Genomic DNA, 26,946 nt, shown 5'->3' on the forward strand with positions numbered 1-26,946 from the left:
TTACGTTCGCTCGGATTCGCTGCCACTTCGCCGCTCACGGCCGGCTGCGTGGTGGACGCGAGGGCCAGGCGCTGAGTTGAAAGCTCGACGTAGGCCCAACTTGGCCGCGCTCTGCAGTTAAAAGCCCGCGCCGCAGACCCGGGCTGCTCGCACTGTGCGCGCTTCAATGGCGTCTCTGCTCCCGCTCGCGGTAGGCCTAGCCCTACTGGCATTCGCGGAGTCCTGCGGCAAGACGCTGACTCGTAGCGGCCGGCTCACGTCACCCGGATACCCCATGTCGTACCCACCGAACGTCCGCTGTTCGTATACGCTGCGGCCACAGGTGGGTGACGACTGAACAGAGGCTGCTATCGCTTCGCGAACCGCGGGGCGCGCCGCTCCCTTCCTGTTTCACTCACTTCGAGCTAACGTGAGTGGAGAAATGAAACACGCACAGCGAAAATTAGAGTTATGCGAAGCACTTTTGAGGCAGCTGGCTGTCCGTTATCGTTTTCCCAGGTGGACCAACGTAGTTGTGTAAGGTTATAGCGGTCCTGTATGAAATATACTAACATGACACGGCGAGGTGAAATATCATTCAAAATATCATTCGCTTGATGATATAGCGTGGTTTCCTTGTGGCTCCGAGTGCTAGCGTTATGTGTTTGCTCAATCCTCACTGAAGAAGTGAACGTATGGCGTTAATCGCTGAGACCTGAATACTGCAAGCTGTGCAATTACGAGTCCGTTCAAGTTCACGATCCGTTTGTTTTCCGTATAGTCTGGCCAACCTTTCCATCAAGAGGTATAACAGCCGGCATCGGCCCCTAAATACTGTTTCTTGTGGCTGTCATTAGTTTGATCGTAATTACGTGGAGTGTTGTTATAACCTAGAAATATTGTCAATAGCGTGCTCCGAAAAGACTCATGACATTTATTTTCATATTAAGTTCAACCATAAAGTACTCTGCGCCGCTGAACTTAAGAGCCTAAAGAAAAATATTTCCCCTCTGGGCCCTTTTATCCGACCAGAAAAGCTCTACTTAATCATGGTCATGCAAAACCTTTCAGAACTACTCTTAAACACTTAGAAAGGAGAAAGATGTTCGTATCAGCGTGGCAGCTATGAGCTCAAAACAATCGTAGTTGGCTAGTTACTTGAAAGAACGTGAGTTTGGGCATACTGTCCGTGTCCGCGTCCTACCTCTGTGTCTTGTTCCTTTTGTGCGCTGTAGGCGTCCATATGACTAGTTACATTGTCGACTACCCGTTTTCTTTTTTCAGGTCGCTTCAGTGGCCCTGCAAATTTCGTGTAACGATAAGCATTAATGCAGACTAAGCCTGCTCCAATATAAAATTTAAGCTTGGCTGTTATTTTTACAGCCTGTTATTGCAGCTTGAATGCTTTCACCAATATTTCGTGGCGCCGGTGCACTAAAAAACGGCGTAGTCAAGAAACGTGAGAATGCACCACTAAAAGTAAAATATGACAAAGCTTTGTCAGTGTGAGCATCACAATAAATTTGTTCTATCTTTATATGCCGAAGTAACGCAGTGCAACTCGTTGAAATATTGTGACTGAATCAAATGCTTACTCGTAATTTATGAAGGCTTTATAGAGGGGCTGGTTATATTCCGCGTTGTTCTTTATCACCTAATCCATAAAAATATCGCACCTTGATAAAGACGATCCTTGTAATCAAAGTATAACGTCATTTATTGGCTTCTGCCGGAGGTGTGGCCAGTTACGTTCCTTTTATTCCATTTTACTTTCGTTTTCCTAGGTGAATTTGGCCTTAATTTATCACTCCTCAGGATATGACAGCTTCAACTTGGTGGAAGCCCGGAAGCTGTTGTGAACTTCTTAGACGACGGGTCTCGCATTATAGGTTCCATCGTCTGACTGTTTCTTTTAAAAAGTTAACTATAGCCTAAATTCGAAAGTTACTTGTCTGATTACTACCGTAGGTCACTCCAAAATGTATGCCGCGGTATATGAAGCAACATGGTGTTTACACCGCCGATGTGTGGCTTGGGCTCTGTCAAGCTGCAATTAGGCAGCTTTTTTCTCGGTCACCATTTTTCGCTGTTTTTGGTGAAAATCAGTTTTTTCAGCGAAAGCTGTTGTGAGATCACAAGAACAGCTGATTTTGGTGGCGTGTAGTTGTCCACCGCTGCCGCCGCCGGTATCCGTAACCGCTATCCCGCAAAATGAGAAAAAAGAAATAATCCGGGATCGGGCGGGATTTGAAGCCGGCCTCTCTGCGTGGCAGTCGAGTTTTCCGCCACGGAACCACGCCGGTGCTCGAAAATCCTTCGTAAAAAGACACAGGTATCATGTCGGGCAGGGAATCAAATTAAAAGATGTAATATAGCGTGGTAGGAGAGTAAAATAACACCAGGCGTCACACAATGCGAATTGCGGAATGAGTGAATGGTTTAAAGCTACCCATTCATTAGAAAGGGCTCAGCCATAATTCTTCATCGTTATCAGCCAGAGCATTAACAAAGAGCACATAATGCCTTAAGGACGCGTAGTGGGTACCTCGCTTCTCCGCAGAATGATCAGTAATGGCATAGTGCGTATCTCTTCCTACTTCGCAAAATTATAGCTGTTTGTGGCGCAGTGGGTACCTTGCAAATGTACTTGCCGTAGTCGCCCCAAGAGGTTTTACAAGGGGCTCTAGAAAGGACGCTCCACCAGCTTTCGTTGTGACTGTACTGCGTGTTCCGCGCCGGCCTGGCACTTTTTGATTGATTGATTGATTGATTGATTGATTGATTGATTGATTGATTGATTGATTGATTGATTGATTGATTGATTGATTGATTGATTGATTGATTGATTGATTGATTGATTTTTGCAGAGATCCTACGTTTAAGTAATTTTAAGCTGAATTTTCTGAAGCACCTGTATGTCAAAAGAGCAGGTAAAAAATTACCTGCTGAAATTAATTGCCATCAGTTATCGTTGTGAATGCGAATAGCATATCGGCGACTCGACGACACTCCCTCCGCATTGTGAAAACGCGCTAAGCGTCTCTGACTTTTACGAAGGAAATTTTCACGCGGGACATTCTCAAAGAATGTGTTAAGCCACAGGCACGAAGAGAACGAAAGAAAGGGAATTTTAAGGGCTCGTTTTTGTTTGCTAGACACAACATGAATTAGAACTAACTTGCCGCCGGCAGGGACTGAACTTGCGGCCTTCGAACTGCGACCTTCGAATTCGAAGGTTGCTGATTCGGTCCCTGGCAGCGGCAAGTTATCTTTTCGTTCACTTTACCATTTTCACATTTACATCAGAGTTACTACAAATAACATCCCCTACACTTTCCTTGGCTTTCTTGTCTGCTAGTTGTAATTAATGTTGTGTCAAGCGCTAAGAGAGAGTGAGGGAGAAAGAAAGACGAGGAAAGGCAGGGAGGTTTTTCAGACGATCGCGTCCGGTTCGCTACACAACATTGGGAATAAGAGAGTCGGAATCAGAAAGAGAGGCAGAGAGCAGTGCATGCCTACAGGAGTACAATCGGTCACTGAGACCGGAGTTTATCTCAGCTACACCACTTTCAGCGCTCTGGAATTTATTGGGGAATCGCGGCCTTTAAGAGGGCCGTGGGCAAGCCGTGGGGATTGCTGAAGCGCTGAAAAGACTGGATTGAGAACCTCCAGCAGTTGCAGGGGTGTTTGACCTGTCGGAGTATTTAACTTGTTCAAGAGCATGAGTATGGCGTCCATAAGAGACCGAAGCATCGCAACAGTGTCCCGGTCTTTCGCGGGCAAATCGTGGGACACTAGCACTATGGCTGACAAGGCCAATGTCTGCTGCGACCATTGTAGTAGCTGCGGATTTTGCCGTGGCTTTGGCTGTGGCACGATCAGGCAAAATGCATATACAGACCATCACTTTCATAATATTTTACTCTGAACAATCGCAGCGCCGGCTTTCCCTCAAGTAATTTTGGTATGAAACTCAATGGTCTTAAAAATGAACTAAAAAAAAGAGAAGGGGCCGGTGCTATTTCGTGGCGGATTACATTTTTCTAGTTTCCATTTCTTTCCATTATTCACCATTCCCCACCAGTTCATTGTCATGAAACATATAGGCGGTACGTCACTCGGACCAATAACGAAGCGCTAAAGGCAAGAGCATTGGCATATAGATCCGTTACATAAATTACCCCAGCGAAGAAAGCAGACTCGATACAGATAGAACAGACGCTCATACCTGTTTTGTCCGTCTTTACCTTCTTTGTGTTCGTCTCGCTCTCCGTAGCGTCAACGGCGATGCCCATCATCGCATTTGCTGTTTCGCGGAACCGCTTTCGGCAAGTAACCCCAATACCAAGTAAAGAGAAAATGCGGGATTCGTCGAGGAGGCTGGGAGGCACCGGCAACATAAAAGACGGCCGCTACAATCAGTGTACAGAGAGAGCTTAGCTCCCTGCTCATTTATCCTAATTGTAACGCGTGAACCCAGTCTCCCAATTCACAAATGCGCGCCCGCTTTGATACCACGTCATACTTGCAACTATATACGACAAAAAAAAAAAAAAAAAAAAACGCCAGGTCTGCGCTGAAACCGCAGCACAGTCACAGCGAAAGCTGGAAGAGCGGCGTTTCTAGAGCCCGTTGTAAGCTCTCTTGCGGCTACAATACAAGTACACTAGAAAGGCACCCACTACGCCATAAATCACAATTTTTGTGAAGTTGCGAAGCACTTTCTAAGCCATTATTTGTCATTCTGCGGAGAAGCGAGGCACCAGCTACACGTCTGTAAGGCATTATGTGAACTTTGTTGACGCGACGACTAATGACGATGAAGAATTATGGCTCAGCTCTTTGTAATGGGTTGGAAGCTTTAAACCGCCCACCAGTTATGTAATTTGCATTGGGTGACGCCCAGTCGCTATTTCCCTCTCCCGTCATGCTGTATAACATACGTTGACGTGGGAGAGAGACGGGGGGGGGGGGGGTGCAGAATTTTCTGAGTCCCCGGGGAAATGATCATGCGCTTATGGGCTTCCTTGGCAACCAATACAAGTGCACTTGCGAGGAACCGACTACGCTATAAATCATTGTAATTTTACTGAGACCCCGAGGAAATGGATCATGCGCTTATGGGCTTCCTTGGCAACCAATACAAGTGCACTTGCGAGGAACCCACTACGCTATAAATCATTGTAATTTTTTAGATGTAGGGTAGCAGGCACTGTGCCATTTTTCGTCATTCTACGGAGAGCGTTGGTACCTGCTAAACGCATTAAGGCATTATGCGCACTTTATTGATGCTGTGCCTGATGACGATGAAGAATTATGGCAGAGCCCTTTGTAATGGGTTGGAAGCATTCAACAACTTACTCGTTGCGCAATTCGCATTGTGTGACGCCTGGTTACAGAATTCACGTTGTGCGACGCTTGGTGCTTATTTTACTCTTCTACCACGCTATATTGCATTTGCTAATGTGGTTCCTTCCCGACATGAAGCCTGTATAGGACATTTTTGCAAAGCAGTTTCAAGCACCGGCGTGGCTCAGAGGTTGAATACTGGGCTCCCACGCAGAGGGCCCAGGTTCGAACCTCGTTCCATCCTGGAATTTTTTTCTTAGTTTTTTTTTTTTTCTTATTTCGAGCGATACTGGTTACGGACACCGGCGGCGGCGGCAGCGGCGGCGGCGGCGGCTGCGGCGGCGGACAACTACGGCGCCAAAAACGGCCGGTGAAATGATCTCATAACAGCTTTCGCTGTAAAAGACGCACGAACGTCGTCGAGGCTGCGATGGGTTTCTAAGGCTGGGTAACTTCCTTTATCTTTTTTGTGCAAGTTGATCATCGATATAATATGCAACGTAATTTATATATCTGTGTGGCACTCATACTGTGAGAAGCAGATTTTATTTTTGCAAGAGAAAACCGCTCATAGTGTAGACTTTCTGCACAGCAAGGGTGACATGTCATAAGCATTCCAAACAGCGCGCACTCACGCCTAAAGTTCGAAACCATTCTTGGACGTGCGCGGAATGACAGCGCCAGTAATATACCACGCTAAATTTGATTAATAAAGTACACTTTCGTGATCAATTATCAGAAATTCGTGAAGGGTAACAACTATTATACATATAACAGCTCGATCCTGCAGTTATGCATTTCAATTAATGAACAGCGGCTAAGTCAAAACTTGGCAAACATGACCAATGAATAAGAGAAAGATTATCCGGTGTTTACTGTTTCCGCTGAGTGAGCATTAGTAAGTATCTATACGGTCCGTATATCGCGCAGTGTTCGTTTCTATGCTTCTAAGTATGTTTTCTTTCTTTTTAAATACAATCAAAAAGAATGGTGTGAAAAACCACATAATGATCTTGTTATACCCAATGAAACAGGTTTAACTTTTTCGTGAAAAAAAAAAAAGCTTAAGGCAAGAACCATACTATCCGCTATTCGCAACTGCAAGAAATCAGTTTTAAAAATTTCCAGCAAACTCTCCGCTTCCTTTTAAAGAAGATACTGTACATGTTGTTATGGGCCATGCCATATTATTTTCGACTAAATAAATAAATCACGAAAACGACGCGTCATAAAAGGCATTACAGACTTTGTTCAGTCGCACTTGTAGAAACCTAAAATACAAAATACCGTCATTTCGGGAAAGTTGGTCAACACATAAAAACGCCCTGAGGTTGTTTTGCTTTCCTTTTTTACACATGCGGTAGCTTGTTTCGAGCCTATATAATATATGCGATCTTCATCTTTAAAAAGGTTCTCAGACTCGCGTTTGTTTGATAACTTGCAATGGCGCGAATAATCACTCTTTTTCGTGACACATTAAATTTTCTTTTAAAGTAGAAAAAATACATATACATATCGTCGCTGTGCTAAACTATATTTTCCAGAAACATTCCGAATAGCTTTACAGTCATTTAATTACCCAGATTAAAATACAAACCACACGTCTCAGTTACATATATAAAGAAATGGGAATTGAAAGATGGGACGTATACTATCGGGATGCACCTGTCACCTGAAAAGTTGGAAATATCAATGAGGTAGCAGAGTTAATCAATGAGCATTCAACGGCGGAGGAACGATCAGTATTGTAATCACAATCGCTCGTTTCGTCCCATCGTATTCAAGAAGCACACGAACGCTTCAGTGGTCTTGTGCATACAAGAGTATGCGTGCCTCGGCCAATGGCACAGAATCCCTTTTTCCGAGAGCGGTCTGCCATGCAAGCGGTGAGGACTAGCACGTAGAGATTCTCTGTGAACCTGCAAAGAACGTCCGTGGCACGAATTGTGCCTACAGTGTCGTCACAGCCACAAGAATTGCTCACGGCGCTATGGGCCATTTCGATAAGGAATTGGCCTGATGTAGCGCCAGCGAAGAGAAAGGACGACGCTTTTGCGTGAAAGCACCGAAACACGCGAGATAAAGGCGGCTTGCCAGGATCCAGCTCTGTGTAGTTCTATCGTTGACGTTAAAGTTTACCTAAAGCTTGGTTTTCTTCTATGCGCTCGGCTTCCCTGAGATCGTAAATAAATTTTGTGCGTATATGCCACTTCTCGGCTGGCCTGCAGATGACCCGAAACCTTTCAGAGTCTGAGCCGAAGTCATGGTTTCTGTAGACGTTGCAAAGGACCACGCAGGAGCTCGCACTGCATGCACAATCACGCCTTCAGAAATGCCAAGTTTACACATATCCTGAAAAGACTTTCTTGGGGGCCTGGTTAGTGCATTATTGACAATATTACTGAGCTCAACAAGACAGAATAAAAGAAAGTTCCGTCTCTAACCTTCTTTTGTGCCATGTTCTTTTTTGCGCTCAATAATAGTCACATGTCCTCCACGGAAAGCCGACATGGTTGCCAGGTGATCTGCTTAGAAAATCATTGTACATGTAAATACGGAATCTTTTTTTTTTTCGTTTGCCTTCCCCCCCCCCCTTCCCCACCTTTTTTTTCTCTCTCTCTCTCTTTCTGAACCAACACAATTTGTGTTCGAGGCACGAGTCTGGCAAGGTCAACCAGACTCGAGCCTCTACGATTTCTCATAAAGCTTTCCAAGCTAAACGATGAGCCTAATAGTCACTCATAGTAATCCAGAGGCTGCGAATCATTGAAAGTTTGCCTGCGGTCAACACGATTTCAAAGGGAATGTAAAGGCACCTGTTTACGTAAACTAACCATTCTGCGGAGACTGTCGTCGTGAGGATGCATTGCTTAGGGAACATCCGCAAGTTTCTTGCGTGCATTTACAATGACTCGATTACGTTCAGGACATTATGAAGAAAAGAATTAATCATAACCCGATAATAAAATCACGTTCGAGGAATAAAGCAAAAAATAAGAACGTGGAGCTTGTTGACAAAAATAAGGGCAGAAATCCGAAATTCCATGGCTGAGAACCTCTGGCGTTATTGGATGAAAGTGCACCTAGCTTGCCCTTGGAGTGGCCGCTGAGGTCGCGGATTGCAAGCCGCCAAGTTAGTGTTGGCCTACAGGTGTACTTAAGCTACGCAGTTCATAACTTACAGTTCACATTTAGCATAAGTTATTTGTGCATTATTCGGGAACGCTCAGCTAACGCTCGTCAGGCGTCAGCACAGTGACGCATTTGTAGGCAGAAGAATTGACATTTGGACAAGTTGAAATTGGTTATGCATTTTTGAAATGGACAGTGCGAAAACGAGGACACAACAGTTGTGTCGGTACGGGAGATAAGAAATTACTACTATCAAACTCACGAAAGAACACGACGGGATATTACAGTGGCTATCGGAACTTGCCGGTGTTACTGGTAATGACTTCGCTGACGGGGCGACCTGATCCGCCCATGAGGGAATCCGAGTGGTTCTAATCCCACTGTCAAGAACCGACACCTCAAAATAGGGGACTCGCATCTACATGCGAGTCCACTGAGCACGGTATGCGCATTTGTCCTCAATATGACATCCAGCGCCTCATTCTCTGTATAGTACTCTCCGGACAACATTAACCCTTTCCCTCCAATTTACGAGTATAGCCGTCATGAGAGTTTGTACGAAAATGACCGATGATGACTTTATACTCTTCATCAACGAAAATTGGTCGCACATGGAACCAATGACGACTATACTCGTCATAGTTGTGTTTCTTGACGCTAGATGGTCACCCATGTCCGTGTTGTGCCATATGTGTCTCGGCTTTCATTGTATTGCCATCTTCCATTGTACCACCACGCGGTGCTAGCTATCTATTTACGCAATTAGTGAAATAAAGGAACCACATTGAATTGAAATAATGGTGCCATTTTGTTCGAAAAAAAAAAAGCTCTTCAATTTCACCGGAAAAAGTATCCGATAAATTTGGCCCACACCGTAAGGAAAGGGTTACACCCGCTTAACGCAAGAACGTTTTCTGAAGCCAATATTCTTGAATCGTGGCCATCTGGGTCGATGGCGCAGAAAAAGAAAAAATGTGGTTGATCCCTCCGTCATAGGAATCGGTAAAACACGAAAGTGAACCATGTCTTCACATGAGTATAGTAGATATTGTACATTGCTGTATGAGAGCTTGCAGAATGTCTATTGGTGTTTGGCAGCTATAACACCGTTTGACGTGGATGCACCCACGTTGATGCCTAGTGGCACATTTCCATCCCGACGACTAACGCTGAATATCATGATTTAATCATTGTGGTAGCTGAAGTAGTTAACATACACCTGGACGCAGCATATACTGAGTCCCGCTCAAATATGACATCAACAAGCACATAGCACTAGTACTCGGTATTCACTCATTCAAAGTATCGTCATTTGAGGAGAGAAACGCCAATAGACGTAGTTTAGCGTTAGCGTGAGAGCGGGGGTTAAGGGAATAGCGTTACCGTCCCGCAAACGTTCGTTGCGGACAGCGCGTTTTAGTTTAACGGGATAGCGTTTATGTGCCCAAGCTGTGACGGTGGCGTCATCTAGCGGAGGGTGAATGCGTTAAAAAAAAGTGAAAAGAAAAAGGCTGAGAATGCTCGCCTGTATCCCCGCACGCAGCAATGTTACTACTTTTTTTAGTAACAATAAAAGTAAATAAATGTCAACCACGCACCAAAAGCGAAAATTTTTATGTTGCAGATTTGTTTACACCGATCTTCTAGTCAGGTCTAGGGACGTTCAAAAATAGAAGCGATCTCAAAAACTACGCTAAGTTATCCGTAATACTCAGGCGTCGAAGCTACCTGAAGGCAAGCGAAGCAAACGACTACGCAGTCGTTTGCTGCGAAAGAAGTGGATCCGTCCACATCAACGCTAAATTCAGTTCGAAGCGGGCGTCCAAAACCGCCGCCATGTTTTACGTGCACTATACGTTAATAGGGAGCGTTCGAATAGCGTACGCAAAGCTTTGCGTTGGCTTTTCGCGCAACTGCGCATGCGTCGTACACTAACCACTTGCGGGCTCCCGTTAAGTGACGGAAATAGCGGGCCGCAAACGCTAACGCTAACTTAGCGTACGCTATTCGAGCGTACGCTCCATAATCACGCAAACACGGCAACGCTAAATCTGGAAAATAGCGTGCGTACGGTAAACGCTACGGGTCACGTTGCGTACTGCGCATGCGCATTTCGGTGCCGCTATTCCACTAAGCCCGCTATTCCGCTAAACCCGCTAAACTATGACTGTCTAATGTGTGCGCTCCCCAGTAACAGGGTAACCTATGCGTATACTACCACGGCCGCTGGATGAAAAAGCGTTTTTCACCCAGCGGCCGTGATTCTACACAGCACTTCAGGAACGCGGGAGGCAGAGTTCGTGGCTTGAGCTGTGAACGCGGGAAGGCGTTCCGCTTCGCACGCTGGCGTGTCTTTCGCTGCACCGAAAGCTGAAAATGTCGAAGCGCTCCCTGTCGGCGCTCGTTATTGTCATGATGCTGTAGCAGTACTTCACCGATCCCAGACGGCGACACCGCCCCCCGCCAACCAAGGTCCCCGTGAAAGGAAGAAGGTGTCAGAGATATAAGGCGCGTTCGTGAAGCCTCATACGTGAGCGTCGGTAGCGCAGTGGGTAGAGCGTTCGGCGCGTATCGTCGCGGACCGAGAGGTCGTAGGTTCGACTCGCAGGTCATTCAAATTTTTCTTTGTCATCTATCTGTTCGTGTGCATTTTAACGACGTCACGTTCGTGACAGAAATGTTGTCAGTGAGGTCTTGGTGGACCCCGGCATAAAAAACTTTCGTGTTCATAGTGTACCTGAAGTCGACAAGTCTCTACGACCCCTTGTAAACTTCATGTGCGCCCTCAAGAGCGCATGTGACTAGTGCTCCCTCTATTCCCTTATTTTTCTTTTATCACCCATTTATCTCTTTCCCCAGTGCAGGGTAACAAATAGAACGTGCGTCTAATTAACTTTCCTTTCTTTGCTTCTTTATCTCTCTCTCTTCGAATTAAAGAGCAAGAATCAGACCGCAGCTGTTCCAGTACGGTCATTTCCCTTTCAATGCTTCTTTACTGACTTGTAATATGGTTTGTGCATATATTTCATGCGCTAAATGTACTGTACTTGCGAAGGACCAGCCGCCGCGGTGGTGCGGTTATAGGTGCTCCGCTCCTGACCCGAAAGTCGCGGGTTCAATTCCGGCCGCGGCGGTTGTATTTTCGATGGAGGCGAGAATGCTAGAGGTCGAATACTTAGATTTGGGTTCAGCGTCGTTAAGGAACCCCAGGTGGTCCATATTTTCGGAGCCCTCCACTACGACGTCCTTCATAATCATATCGTGGTTTTGGCTCGTAAAACCCCCAAAATTATTAAATGCGAAGCATTTCTTAGCGAACCTCTACCACTTTGAGCGTTTCTATCTACGTATCTATCTATCTATCTATCTATCTATCTATCTATCTAGCCGCCTACATCTGAGTGCTCTCATGATCGCCTCCTTAACTTGGTGTAGACCAAAATTTGCATGGGAGGGTAAGAGGATTTGACGAATATGACTGCCGCGTCATGACATAAATAACGTTAAAATCCTGTCGCGTACGTTGTCAAACCCTTTCCACTAGACTCGTGTGGCCCATACCCGTTTACCACGGGCCGCGGTGTACGGGCATGCGCCACAGGTGATTGACAGTTTATGTCTACCCAGGAACGGCGAGAACAGACATTGGTAACTTAAATGCTAGAGAGTTAAGTAAAACCAACATCGGCAGCGTTGACTCAACGAATGGAAATAATATTAAATTAGGATCCCAGCAGGAATCGAACACAAGCATTATGCGTGGCAATCAGGTATTCTACCACTGAGCCACGCCAGGTCTATAAATTGGTTTGGAAAAACAACCTACGCAGGCGTAATATCGGTGCAACGTCAATTGTGGTTGTGGTTCTGGCTATCTAATTTTACAAGAAAGCAACAATAAACACTACATGATACTCCTACGATGTGTACTCCTACGATACGGGCGTCATATCAGATTGACATCTGTAGTTCCAGTGTTGGCTCCGATTTTATAGCAGTCTAATAAACAATACGTTTGTATTCCTATGATTCAGCAAGCTATATTGAAGAATTGCTCGACCCCGGAGGAATACATTAACGAAAGTTACATATGCTATCCACATCACCGCATCGTAAAGTGCACTTCGTCCACCAGAACGATGAAGTGTCCTCTTCATTTCTTAAGAGGCTGGGCGATGGCCTCATGCTGACCGAAGATGATGTCAGATTGATTGACAGCCATTTGTAGACTAGGCTACGTAGGCCACATATGCCCAGGTAGTCTACGAATAGGACAAACACCATCCACTGATGTTGGTCTACGTAGCACTATCCAGGCCTACCAGCCTCGACGGCCTATGCCTCACCAACGCGAAAGGTGGCTTCAGGTTCTGACATGTCGCCGGCTCTGTCGACAGACAATTTGTCGACGAAATGACCGAGGCATCCACGAATTCCAACAGCTCTACTATACTAAACACTTCAATACACATGGACCCCTCTTCACCACGATCACGACCGGATCCTATAACAAGTCATGACGAGCTGCTGGTACTCACTGATCACAGTGATGATGCCCTTGTTCAAGAACTGTCAAGAACTTCTTGCACACATGCACGCGGGTTCGTGAAACGCGCGTGCGTTCTCGGGACACGTATAAACACTACATATCAGCTTACCGCTTCTGGTGTTGGTAATACCCACGTTGTCATTGGCAGCGTTACCCAACCGTAAACAACTGCTTATATAACACATATGCAGCTCTTCAACATATATATGTGTGCGTATAAATATATGCAAATCTTTAGCGTCATTTTGTAACGTGTCGCTCAGTAAAAAAAGTTACGCCACAGTCACCTACCCGCCGCATGCTTCGCATAACATCGACTCCCACGGTACGTGGGGTCTTCCGAATTTTTATTGCTTGCGATGACCAGGTGCTCGTGTAGGGCGGACTGTGTCGTGGCTTCTGAACTGGTGTCCGCACACTGCAGGGTCCCGATGTATGCGCCGTCGAGCTGAAGTTCGACGATCTGGACGTCGACGGTCACATGCCTCGGTGCGAGGCCGGCGATGCTGTGCAGCTCAGCTCGATGGGAGAGCGTTTCTGCGGAGTCGAGCCGCCGCCACCCATCGGTTCGTGAGGAAAATCTTACGGAAACGCTCAAGTGTCGTACTTGTAACCTTAACAGTCACGGTGCAATGTTGCGGCCAATCTTCAACCAGCACCGTACTACACACAGTGTTTCGTAATTTCATTACGTCGTTGTTGACTAAAGTTTTCAGCGACCAAACTTGCATATTTTGGCAACCAACGAAGAAGATTAGTTTCTCAGCGCGTTTACTTAAGGTTACTCTGAGCATATCTTTGACAATATGATGATTTTTTACGAACGACTTACTTAATTGATCTCATGCAAACAAAATGACCACATATTCAGAGTGTCCCAGCTAAAATAGATTTAATTTAAAGATCGGTGCTTTCGCCCTAAGCAAAGCTAAGTGCCTATTGTTCATTGTCGAGGTTAGAAGCCAGCGGTTATTCAATGAAGCTCATTTAGGTGAATATGATGATTTTATATACCTTTTAATTTATGCTTGCCAGGATATTTATGAAGAAGTTGTACACATCTGTAAACGAAACAGGGGTGGGATCTTTTAGCAAGATGCAATTAGCGTACTTAACTCTCGCCGCTGAAAAAGAACCACGCGCTAACCAACATTGCAAATGCAGCGCTGACGTAGCTGTGAGATGTTCTTTTTTTTTATACTATAAGGTATGTTCGAAGACTTGATAGGTAGGTCTATAACGGACACCAGAACACTCAAGATGCAATATATGTCAACAAGAGATTCGAATATCAAGAAAAGCATCACACCCCGTTCGAAAAATGAGCATGTGCACTACTATTCGTGCTATTTTAAGCGTTTGTCAAAAAAGAAATAGAGAATATGTTACTATTTGTTGTTCTTGCTTTTGTATAGTCTATACACAAGAAGTGCAAATTGTGCCTGCCGACGAGGATTTGTACAGACATGTTCATCACATGACTTGCGAGCAGCTCGCCTTGTCATGATATACTCCCGTGAACAGGGGCGTAGCCAGAAATTTTTTTCGGGGGGGTTCAAACATACTTTATGTATGTTCGTGCGTGCGTTTGTATGTGCGCGTGTATATATAGGCAAGCAAAACTGAAAAATTTCGGGGGGGGGGGGGGGTTAGAACCCCCTTAACCCCCCCCCCCCCACCTGGCTACGTCCCTGCCCGTGAATGATTTTGCTTGTTTAAACACCTCTATGACTCTTATCTTTTCCAGTGAACATCGAGTTCGTCAGCGTCCGCCTAAAGTGGTGGAGTTTTACAATCAAACTATTATAGTCTGTACCTTTTTGCCGCTCAACTGAAACTGCGCTTTGTGCGTCTGCAAATGGCCACAGCTGCAGCTACAGAAACTATGGACGTAAAAATGCAACTTTGAAGTTAGTATGCAGTGTTTTATTGTTTCTGCATGTCGCCAACAATGGGTTAGCTTCGTCCCGTTTGCTCTAACCGCACGAACAAAAAAAAAACAATGGTAGAAGGGAAAGATGAGCTTATTGAAGTGACAACTTGTCGAAGCACTAATGTTGTGATTTCTAAAAGTTCTATCGTACGTGAGTGCTTCCTTCACCACTGCTTGCCTTGTGTCGTACAACAGTGATCCCGATCACCGCTGAGGGTCTTCGGATGGAATTCTACTCCAACGGTCAGAGAAGCGGTACAGGTTTCGCATTGCAACTGACCCAGATCGAAAACTCTTGTCCGAAAAAGGGTACGTATGAAGTGCACGTTTTAATAATGTGTGGTCCTAATAATAACACCAGTCAAAACAATGGTCGCCGGAGATACTTGATACGCTTGCAGGCACGTGGTCTGTTAATCCACATGCAATGAGTGTGTTTATTTGTTGTTCTAAAGGCCTAATTTACGTTAATGTCGAACGAGTAACAAGGGCGGGAAGCGTTCAAAGAACGCTAAAGAGCAAAGCAACGTGACCTTAGACAGGTAAAGTATTCCGTTAAAGCTCTCGCTTTATCATTCACCCTAATTTTTTTTTTTCATTCCCTATAATGCAGGATAGAAAAGCGAATGTTCGTTGATCTCCCTGCATTTACCTTTCTACTCTTTTTTAAAGAAGCTCGATAATAGCAGGTAAAACGAAGACCGAACTTTTAAATGCGAAGCATTTCTTAGCGAACTTCTGCGACTTTGAGCGTATCTATCTATCTATCTATCTATCTATCTATCTATCTATCTATCTATCTATCTATCTATCTATCTATCTATCTATCTATCTATCTATCTATCTATCTATCTATCTATCTAGCCGCCTACGACTTTGTGCTCTCCTGGCCGTTTCGTTAATCGGATGTATACCAAAATTGGTGTGTCATAACATGGCCTTATTACGAACATAAATGACAGGTCATATCATGAAAATCATGACACGCTTGTCATGAACAGCATGATTTACATTCCACGGCCTTTGGGCACCCTGGCCGTTCCGTTAATCGGATGTGTACCAAAATTGGTGTGTCATAACATGGCCTCATCACGAACATAAATGACAGGTCATATCATGAAAATCATGACACGCATGTCATGAACAGCATGATTTACATTCCACGGCCTTTCGGTTCTTGCGGCCGTTCCGTTAATTTCATATATACCAAAATTGGTACGGCGTGACAAGAGTTCATGACGAACATAATGACAGGTCCTAACATGCAAATCATGACGCGTATGTCATGTGCAGCATGATTTACATGACATGGTCTCGGGGCGCTCGCGGCCGTTTAAATTAAGGGATACATATGAAAACTGGTATGACGAGACATTTCTGTATGACGAACATAACTGACACGTGGTAACATGAAAATCATGATATGCATGTCATGTACGACATGATTTACATGCCACGCTCATGGCGCACTCGCGGCCGTTTCGCTAGATCGATATACACCAAAATTGGTACTGTGCGATGTGACTTTATGAAGAACATGAATAACAGGTGGTAGCATGAAAACCATGACATCCATGACATGTATGTCATGATTTACATGCCACGCTCATGGTGCATTCGCGTCCGTTTCGCTTGCGTGATGTACACCAAAATTGGTGTTACGCGACACGACAGTGTGACGAACGTAAGTGAGACGTGGTAGCATGAAAATCATGACATGCAAGTCATGTACGACCTGATTTACATGCCACGCTCATGATGCGCTAGCGGCAGTTTCAGTAGATTGATATACACCAAAATTGGTATTGCGCGATGTGACTGTATGAAGAACATGAATGACAGTTGGTAAGATGAAAACCATGACATGCATGTCATGTATGTCATGGCTTAATTGCCACGCTCATGATGCATTCGCGGCGGCTTCGCTAGCTCGATGTACACCAAAATTGGTATTGCGCGAAGCGACTGTATGACGAAGGTAAATGAGACGTGGTAACATGAAAATCATGACATGCATGACATGCACGACATTAGTTACATGACATGCTCATGACGCATTCGTGCCGTTCCGCTTGCTTGACATACACCAAAATTGGTATTGCGTGACGCGACTGCATGACGAACGTAAATGAGAGGTGGTAACATGGAAATCATGACACGCAGGTTATGTATGTCATGAGTTACATGCCGCGCTCATTGTGCATTCCCGGCCGTTTCGCTAGCTTGGTATACACCAAAATTGGTATTGCGCGACGCCACTGTATGACGAACGTAAATGAAAGGTGGTAACATGATAATCATGACATGCATGAAATGTACGACATGATTTACATGCCAAGCTCATGGCGCACTCGTGGCCGTTTCGCTAGATTGATATGCACCAAAATTGGTATTGCGCAATGTGACTGTATGAAGAACATGAACAGGTGGTAACATGAAAACAATGACATGCATGCCATGTGTGTCATGACTTACATGCCACGCTCATGGTGCATTCGCGGCAGTTTTGAAAGCTTGATATACACCAAAACTGGTATTGCGCGATGTGACTGTATGATGAACATTAGTGACAGGTGGTAACATGAAAAACCATAATATGCATGTCATGTATGGCATGATTTACATGCTCTACTCATGGTGCACTCGCGGCCATTTCGCTCCTTTGATATACACCAAAATTGGTATTGCGCGATGTGACTGTATGGCGAACATAAATGAGAGGTCTTAACATGCGAATCATGTTATGCATGTCATGTACGGTATGATTTACATGCCACTGTCATGGTGCGCTTCCGGCCGTTTTGTTAACGTGATATACACCAAAATTGGTATGGCATGACACGAGTGCGTGATGAACATAAGCGACAGGTCATGCATTGTATATACCAGAATATGCGTTTCATTGGCATGGTGTACACTAGATTGTGCATGCATGCGTGCATGGCAAACATGCGATATATGGTGGACTAGATGCCATGGCATGAATGATTTCATTTGGCTCAAAGACAAACAAGGCGATGTATGCAGCTCTTTGCTGGCTGCTTCGCATTACATCGATTCCCACAATGCGTGGGATCTGCCGAATTTTTTTAACTTGCGCACAACCCGCAATGCCGGCAACGTCAAGGGACATCGGGAGTCACGTATTTTCGCGCATTTTAGCTGTTTTTTGTCTCAGAACCATTAGCAAAAGGCAGATGAAGTAAACGCAGTCAAAATGCAAAATTGTTGTATGTATCTGGTTCGGAGATTTCAAAAAGGTGTTGCCACGTCAGCTGTCTTTCTTGTGTCTTATTCTTCTTGTGTTTGTTTGTTTTTTTCTTTTGGGGGAGGGGGGGGGGTAGGATTGGGTGTTGTGCGACTAGCGTACCTCCAACCACACTGAGACTCATTTATTTGACATTTCTCGAAGTGTAATCTACCAATTTGGCTGAGCTTAGAACATTCTTCTCGCCAATTCCTGGCACCCACAACCTCTGTCGTGGCGCAGCGTGGATTGGATTGTAAAATTCTTTGCTCTCCGGTTTAGCTGTAGGTGCGTCATGGCCCGTGACGATTCAGTGGCCTGCTCTGTTCCTGCGACTGGTGCAGATGCTGCACGCGAGAGAGGCAAGACATATGCATTGAGAAGTCCCTGTTGGGTTCGAAACGGGAACGGAGGTGCGCTGAGGCTAGTCCCGTAAAGCTCCCCTTCAGATGCAGGCCAGGCCTTCAACCGTTGTGGCGTCCTCCGCCAGCCGGACAGCCCAGTTGGTGTAAACAAGAGTCCCTTAGTGCAATCAGCTGAGGCTGCTTTGGAGCCGGCGACGATGCATAACAAGGCTGCCGTAGGGTGGATTTGAAAAGGAGCCAGAATTCAAGCCAAAAGTAGCCAAAGTAGCCATGGCATTTCACATTATCGCCAAATTTGTTGCCAAATAGAACAAAAGCAGTATTATGCGTTGAGTTTTCATTTTTGAATAATAAGTACCATTTTGGATATGCAAGACCATGCAAATGAAAGTACAGGTTTTTACATCTTGCTCGGGCTTCAAGTTACAGTGTAGATTAAGGGGTTTTGTGTCCGTGTCGTCTCTCTTGTGGGTGTGTGTTCGCGCTGTTACCCCCTTAAACTACAATATGAACCAACACGCCCAAGAAGAAGTATTAATAAAATTCAAGTCACAGATAAGTTGAAAATTGGGAGTTTTCGAATAGGGGCCCCAATCGTTTTGGGGCCCCAAAGAAATGGCGTCTAAGCATTCGCGAGACCCAAACAGCGATTGGGTTTTGCGTTGGGGACGCTTTTTCTTGAATTTAGCGGGAGCCCGAAAGCCTACCCAAAAGCTTTGCGTCAAACAAACATGACGGCACCTACTGAAGCGACGGCTCTTGGCCAAGACTAGAGTGACCTAGAATAGGGGGAGTGTCCAAAGCGCCCAAAGCGAGCACACGGAAAGCGCTTTGGGGCCCCAAACCTTTGGGGCCCCGATTGAAAAAGTCCCTAATAAATGAATGAATTGCAATAAGCTCAGCGCACCTGCATATTGTTTATACAGAATATATCTAGTTCTTGCCAGATACAGAGTAGCATCGGAAAATTCCAGCCAACAAGTCAGTAGGAACATCAAACGTTGAAGCAGTTTTCCTTGAAGCCGCAGACCAGATGTTATTAGTAGAGTTTACGTAATACCAGTCCAGTTTCAGATATTGAAATCTGGTATATGATGAACAGTCAAGCTTCAATTTGTTGAGGATCTTTGTTTTTGTCAAAGTCACACGAGAACACGCGCTGCGCATCAGAATCAGAAGCTTGCGCGCAGCATCTGCGTGAGCAGCGTGCTATTCACGCGTTTGCCAACATGCACGCAACTTCGCCACTCCGTATTTGAAGGCGTGCCGCGCGTTGCGCGCGCTGGGGTGCCTTAATGAGCTCTAGCCGGCTGCTGGTGGCGCGAGGATGCGCGCCCGCATTGGCTATCATGACAGAAAAGCCTGGGAGATGTGTATTTTATCTGCAAGAATTAAGAAAAATCACTATTTAACGCGCTAGAACAGAAGTTCAAAAGTAGCCAAAAGTAGCCATGGAGTCAACCTGAAATTTCCTTCTCCAGACGGGGTCAAAGTAATTTGGCGCAAAGTAGCCACCAACAGCAACCCTGATGCATGACGTGATACGTATCCTAAGCTATTGTAGCCTTTTCTGCTTCTTCTGGATACGTATGGAGCTAGTTGTTATGTCATCCATTTTTGTACTCGTAACAACTGCCATGGTCATGGCTGGTTGGGTCGGATACTTTGCAGCATCAGTATAGGTCACATGTTCGGTGTTTTAATTTGAGCACTTCGTTGAGTCTTTGCGCTCTTGGTTTCCGTCGCTCTGCATTGTGGTTTCGGTGGATGTTCCTTTGGGTGGGGGGTATTACGAAGGTGTTTCTGATGTTCGGTAGAATAGCTCGCTTTTCTTCAATTCGCGTCAGGTATCGTATTGTCAGCTTGTTTAGTATTGTCCGTCCTGTCTTCGTGTGTGTAACGCGTCCGTAGTGTGATGTTCTCTGTACCTCTATAATTTCGTCCATTGTAGTGTTTCATAGACCTGGTAGCTTTCTGTTTGCTGTGCTTGGACGATGGTGCAATGTTTGTTTGAATGTTTTGTTTTATGTCAACTCTGTGCTCTTTCCGACCCCTATTTACTTACCCCTGTGCAGGGTAGCAAACCGGTTACTACTAGTACCAGGTTGAGCTCCGTGTCTTTTCTTTTAGATGCGAAGCAGCTTTTGCGCTGGGCTTTGTCCGTAGTTCCATTGGGGACCGTCCGCTTTCTAAAACCTACCATAGCCATCTGTAACATATTGAGCGCGCGCGCGCGCCAAGAAGAAGTCTTCTTCGTCTTGTTCTTCGACCGCCTTGATGATGATACGTGCAGAGCACTTTAGGCGCCCGGGATGCCGTATGCTGTCCTAGCTTGGCGTAACGCAGACAAAACCACGTGTGCTGGCACGCGCTAGCGCGTTGGGGCCTGTGTCGGGTAAGACGTAGTGATGCAGAACTATCGATGGTACTATCGATACTATCGATAGCTGAGTCACTATCAAACCATCGATGGTGAAAAATACTATCGATAGCGCTATCGATAGTAAAAAATTCAATGGTACTATCGATAGTATAAAATCAACAGCGCGGACTCACTGCAGAATAAACTTGGTTTTCCGCGCGCGTGGTACATAGTGGAGCCAGAGGAGCAGGCTGAAGGGCAAGAAAGTTGACATCATTGCGTTCTACACCAGAGTGCTTTGCTGACACATGATCATAAAGTCAAACTGTTCAGCTGTAACGGAAAGGAAGGCGTAACATGTGGTGGAACTGCGCGGCTTCAAATTGATATTGCATTTTATGATTTCAAAATAAAAAAAAAATACCAAGTTAATTGTAAAGTGTAACTGGTTGCTTTTGGATACGAATTTATTTATGGACATATTCCGCCATTTTGACAGCGGAAATAATTAATTTCTCTGCCAAAAATTGCTCATAAATTAAGCGAAGCTGGTAGTAGGCTATCGCAAATATTTTGGCAATATGGCCTGCCAGCAACCGCATCATTATTCACACCACTATCGATAGTATTGTCACGTGGTTGTGACTGTGAAGAATGCTGCAGCAAGACTAGGAAATACAGAGCTCTTTATTTGGGCGAACTTGTGTCCAGAAAATCACAACTCAAAAATACAAGCGATACATGCTGCGCATTGATAGCAGCGGGAGCAGCCGTCAGCTGTTGAGTAATCTGATCATCGGTGGAACGCGTCGTCCGTTATACATCAGTCATCGAACCTTCCAGCGTTATCGCTGGTGCTCGCGTAAGCTGTCGAATAAACTTGACTATTCGCGTCTGGTTCGTAATCTTAACAGAATGATCTCAAACAATTGTGAAGCTTCTCACACATTAAGGCGCGGTCTGTGTCAAACGTTGCTAACAGTCTTTGTGGGTGAAACCCGAATACGTCAAAACAAAGCAATAAACACGCGTGGCAGTAATATAGTAATATCGCTATAGTAATATTAACGATGGTACTACCGATTGCACTATCGATAGTTTGTCGATAGTAGCACTATCGATAGTTTGTTTACACTATCGATAGTTTCAAAAAAACTATCGATAGTATCGATAGTCAATTTACCGATAGTTCTGCATCGCTCGTAAGACGCCGTGGCCTCTCCCCCTTACACACTCTCAGCAATCGCGTGATGGCGTCGGGGAACGAGATTCTGCAGACGCGCGATGAACCCGCGTGGCGGGCTGCAACAAGAGTTCGGGACGAGTAACAGCAACAGTAGCGAGTTTTAGTATAGCGGGAAACGCTTACGTTAGCGTTAGCGTGCGTCTCAACGCTAACGCTAAAACAGAACGCACTGCGTGCCAACTGGTGGTCTTTTAGTACATCGGAAGGCATTCCTGCTAACGCTAACGCAAGCACATACGGCGCCATCTAGACATAAAGACACTAAATGCACTGTAGAATCCACAAAAGCGCCACCAAGTCGAGCTGATCCAAAGTCACCACTGTTGCGTCTCCATGTCGCGTTTGCAGAAGTGTTGAGTTCTGACACACTGGTTTCTGTCGACATGCCGCGTTCGAGAATTCTTCAAGACCCCTATTACTTGGCCTTTTTAAGCTGGGACGCACCACGCGTCACATTCATGCACTGCCGCGAAAGGCATGAAGGGAAACGACGCCTGACATGTATCTGCTTGACTTGTGGCCGTATCTTAGAAAGAGGCGACTAAAGACAGCGTCGCCATCTCTGCGCTGCTACAGAAAACATGAGCGAACCTTGCAAACAACTCTTGCTAAGCCTTCTGCAGCGCAAATCCACTTTGTATCTCAAAAACGGAGCTATTTTATCGGCGGTACACGGTTGGCGAAGCCTCATTACTCAAATCTAAATCAAACACGAACATTATTAGGGAATGAATAAGTTTAATAATGCAGGACGACGGCTACAAAGATTCGAAGTGGACGGCTCTCGCTTCAACAGGCACCGCCATCATTCCTTACGTACGGGATCTCTTGCGTGCGTTAGCGTTGAACGCTATATTCCAGAAATAGCGTTCGTACGTAAGAGCTTGGGCTACGTTTACGTTCTGCTCATGCGCAGTTAGGAGCACGCAATGCTAACGCTAACGCTAAATCCTTGCGTTTGCTGTTTTCCGCTATACTAAAACTCCCTAGTAACTACAGTGAATTCACGGTGTGCTCCGCATGCAAGGACGCGTTAACATCGGGCAAGGCGCCCGCGATGAACGGAACTTTTATGTCGACCCATGCGCTTCTTCGCATCCCCACATGGTTCCCTTTAGTGGGAGATGGTGAAATTTTTTGTCTCTCTCTCTTCCTTATCATGATGTCAATCGTGTATTTCGTGAGAGTTAAGAATGGCGCACAAGACGCTATACAGGATATGATAATGGCTTGTAGCAGCCGAGCCGAATGATATTGATCTCTTTCATGCCAGTGTGTCTGGTAGCAGATCTGAAAATAAGGCGGCACACCTGCACAACCAAATAAGCCGTCTTGTCTACGTGTCTCTTTCTCTTGTGTTTGTTCGGCTGCGCTTGCTAAGATGCGCAAGTTCGGCACACCTGTGCCGTGTATGCCTTTAAGCGTTGGACTGTTGTTGTTTTGTTTTCTTTTTTTGTCACTTGGTATGTCCTATCCGAATACCCTCGGGCATGAGACCTTGGGTACGGGACACACGCAAGCGACGCCAAACGCACGTCGCAGTCTTATGTGCGTTCTTAGTGAGCAGTATACCAGCGGATGCCTAACCTTATTGCTAATCGAAGCTGAATATATAACGCGATAGAGTTAGAAAGCTCGTTTCGCAGAAGTTTTTGAGTCGGCGTCGGTGTCGTTGGTTGTGAGCGAAAAATCAGCGTTGTCCGTGAGCGAAAACCCGAGATAGATGCAAATAAATAATTAATAAAAAAACTTCGGTTCGAGTGGGAATCGAGCCCACGCCTTCTGCGCGGCAAGGAGGTGTCCTGCCACAGACCCACGCCAATGCTCGCAACTGCTTCCGAAAAAACCCTAAACGAATATCGCGTAGTGCGAGGAGTCTCCTTAACGCACGTAATGCGTGGCAGAAGCGTAGAATCGTGCCAGGCGTCAAGACATGTGAATTGCACAACGAGTGAGGGGTTTATAAGCCCACCCATTATAATAGCTCAGACATATTTAATTATCAGCAGCAGCAAACGCATCACAAATTCAGCAGCTGCGTAGGTTCGCATGTTGCCCTACGAGCGCGTAGTGGGTGCTTCGGTGATTCGCAAAAGGAAGAATTATGGCGTAGTGGGCACTTCCCAACTGTTTGGTAGGCATCGTAGGATAGATTGAAACGTCTAATGTTACGCGTACAGACGTTCCTTTCCTTGCGGCACGGTTGAGGTGTCCACCTAGAAGCGAGGCGAGGCTACCAATTGAGAAGGCGATGCGAACGGGGCCCGATTACGCTATCGCGTTCTACTCTTAAGTCGAAGCTCGAGCGTTCTCCAACATTTTTTCAACCGACATACTTGTAAAGCGTGGTCTAAGATGTGCAATAAGCACGTCAGAGTTTGTACGGAGGTCGCAAGTATATGTTACTACTGATACCACCCACGACCGAGCAAGCAAACTGGCTCGAAGCTGTCTGACAGAGTCGATTCAATTCGCTCTGTCACTGGGACCTTCAAAATCTTAAATATGGCCTTTTGCATACAAAAAAGACAACCATTTGATTGTTCCGATGAAAAGAGCATCAAACAGTGGCCGCTGTCCTTTGTCTACGATGTGGATGGCCGACCCTTCAATGTGGCGTTGGTGGCAGCTCTTGCTCCAACGTTTTCAAGGCGATAGTCTTTCTTGGGGAACTTAAACGCAGAAATTTTGGTCTGTCTTTCTGTTTGTCGGCACGTCACTCGATTCAGCGGCGACGTGTAAATAAGAGAGTTTGTGTAGAGTACTCGTTGAGTGCGGACGTTTCTTCTCCTTCGGCGCATCGCGCCAAACCGCGTGTTCGGGCTGGCCGGCGTCCCCGCCGGTCGCGTTGGTCACCGCCGGTCTTCACCTGCCGCTGCGCCGGGACTACCAGCCAGCAACACAGCACTCATGTTTCCCGACGTATTGCCAGATGGCGTCCATATCTCACGCATCGCCTCTTCTATCGTCTTTAGACGACATTTGCAGCGAAGCACGCAGATACGCGGCCAATTTTTTCTAAAGTGGCTCGATCAGCTCAGAAGTGGGAGTGGAGAAGTCATCTCGTGGTTGATGCAATTTGCTTGGAAAGCGAGCTGCACGATAGCGTTGCTCCCGCTTTTCCTGTCTAATTTCGGGTCGATCATATAACAGTAATGCATTAAGTACACGTCATTCACTGTCGACAGGCTCCGCTTGCGGTGGCACCATCAGCCAAGAGCGGTCCCGGCTGGAAGGACCGACAGCGGCAGGCGGTGCCTGCCTCTACCTGCTGCGAAAGTTTGACGAGGCCGTGTGCCAGGTGCAGGTGCGCTTTCAACGCTTCTCTGTGGGCCGCGATGGTGCGTGCAACAAGGGGCGCCTGCTGATCGCAGGACGCAGCCTTTGCGGAACCCGTGATCCCGATTCCGTAGGTACGGTGCACTCCGCATAACTCCTCTCTGAAAACAAGCCGGCATCTCGCGAAAGTGACGCCACGTGGTCGTACAAAATCTACACTTGTTATAAAGTAAAGGCCGTGTGAAGCGGGGTATACTTTTTTTTTAGTCAGCTGGATATAATCATATTTTTTTTAAATTATTGCTGCCCGTACAGTCATTTTAAGCGCAATGAGACTTTCCAGCTGCATTCTTTCCTCCCGTCAAAACTACATTGTACTTGTCGAATGAAGAAACTCCTTCGTCAAGATGGAGACAAAGACGTACTTTCAAGGACAAGTATTCTTGCACAGCGTAGATACACTTGACACGCGCCTTTCTCTCGATTTATCTTACTTTCCACATCTAGCGGAAACAAGATGGTTGTGTATCACTCGTGGCGTTTAAAAGCAGCGTCAACAACTGCCTTCACACCGGAAGCTGCAAAGATAAAAATGCTTATATTTGGTGCTCAACTCTCAGCACGGTAGCTCATAGTGCGACCTCATAATTATTTCCTATCTCTCTTCCTTTACTTTCAGAAACATTTGACTTTCCGTCACAGACGTTGGCATTTCTCTACCAACCAGGGGATAAAGCGCAACAAGACAAGTTTGTACTGGACATTTTTCAAGAAAAGTGCGACAAATAGAGCGCCTTTTCATAACTTATTAAATAAACGATGACTGGTGCTCGCGGTGATGTGTCGTTTATAACGGCGATAAATAGCGTTATAGGGCGCCCTGGAAGGAGCGCGTTCAAGAACATCGTTTTCGGGATCAAACAGCGCAAAATACGTGGCAAGATGTGCTTAAACGAGAAGGTATGGCACCCGCGAATAATCATTCTTTATGACATTGTGTCAACTGCAACATATGGAAGAAACAATCTTCTCAGAACACATAAAAACACCAATTCATCACATCCCGCTTCTCGCGAGAGGTTATCACGCATGCGATAAGTAGCGTATTTCACTACAATGTAGCGGTATAGATGAGAATAATTATCCTGTTAAATATATCTAAAATTATTCAATAACCACACAGTGAGAAGAGTGCGCGAGTTACCGGACTTTCTGTACGAACGAGTGATAGATCTAATTAATCACGCAGTTTTCATCTTAAAGCAACAAGCAGACCAAATACTGGTCATAATACTACGCGTTAACAATTGCCCATCGACCATAATTAACAGGGGCGTAGCCAGAAATATTTTTCGGGGAGGGGGTTCAACCATACTTTATGTATGTTTGTGTGTGCGTTTGTATGTATGTGTGTATATATACGCAAGCAAAACTGAAAAATTTCGGGGGGTTTGAACCCCCTCACCCCCCCCCCCTGGCTACGCCCCTGATAATTAAGGCACTTA

The 26,946-nt window shown here is 45.7% G+C and overlaps 1 protein-coding gene across 1 annotated transcript; it reads left to right on the plus strand.

Annotated features, from left to right (window-relative positions):
* On the plus strand, positions 1-26,262 carry LOC119387245 (cubilin). Its single transcript, XM_037654582.2, has 5 exons — positions 1-322; positions 13,434-13,575; positions 15,138-15,251; positions 25,351-25,575; positions 26,121-26,262. Exons 1-5 carry the CDS (start codon positions 167-169, stop codon positions 26,228-26,230), a joined length of 747 nt encoding a protein of 248 aa, XP_037510510.1. The 5' UTR covers positions 1-166; the 3' UTR covers positions 26,231-26,262.
* Positions 26,263-26,946: the final 684 nt, after the last annotated feature.

The sequence above is a fragment of the Rhipicephalus sanguineus genome, chromosome 1 (genome assembly GCF_013339695.2).
Source record: "Rhipicephalus sanguineus isolate Rsan-2018 chromosome 1, BIME_Rsan_1.4, whole genome shotgun sequence".
NCBI lineage: Eukaryota > Metazoa > Arthropoda > Arachnida > Ixodida > Ixodidae > Rhipicephalus > Rhipicephalus sanguineus.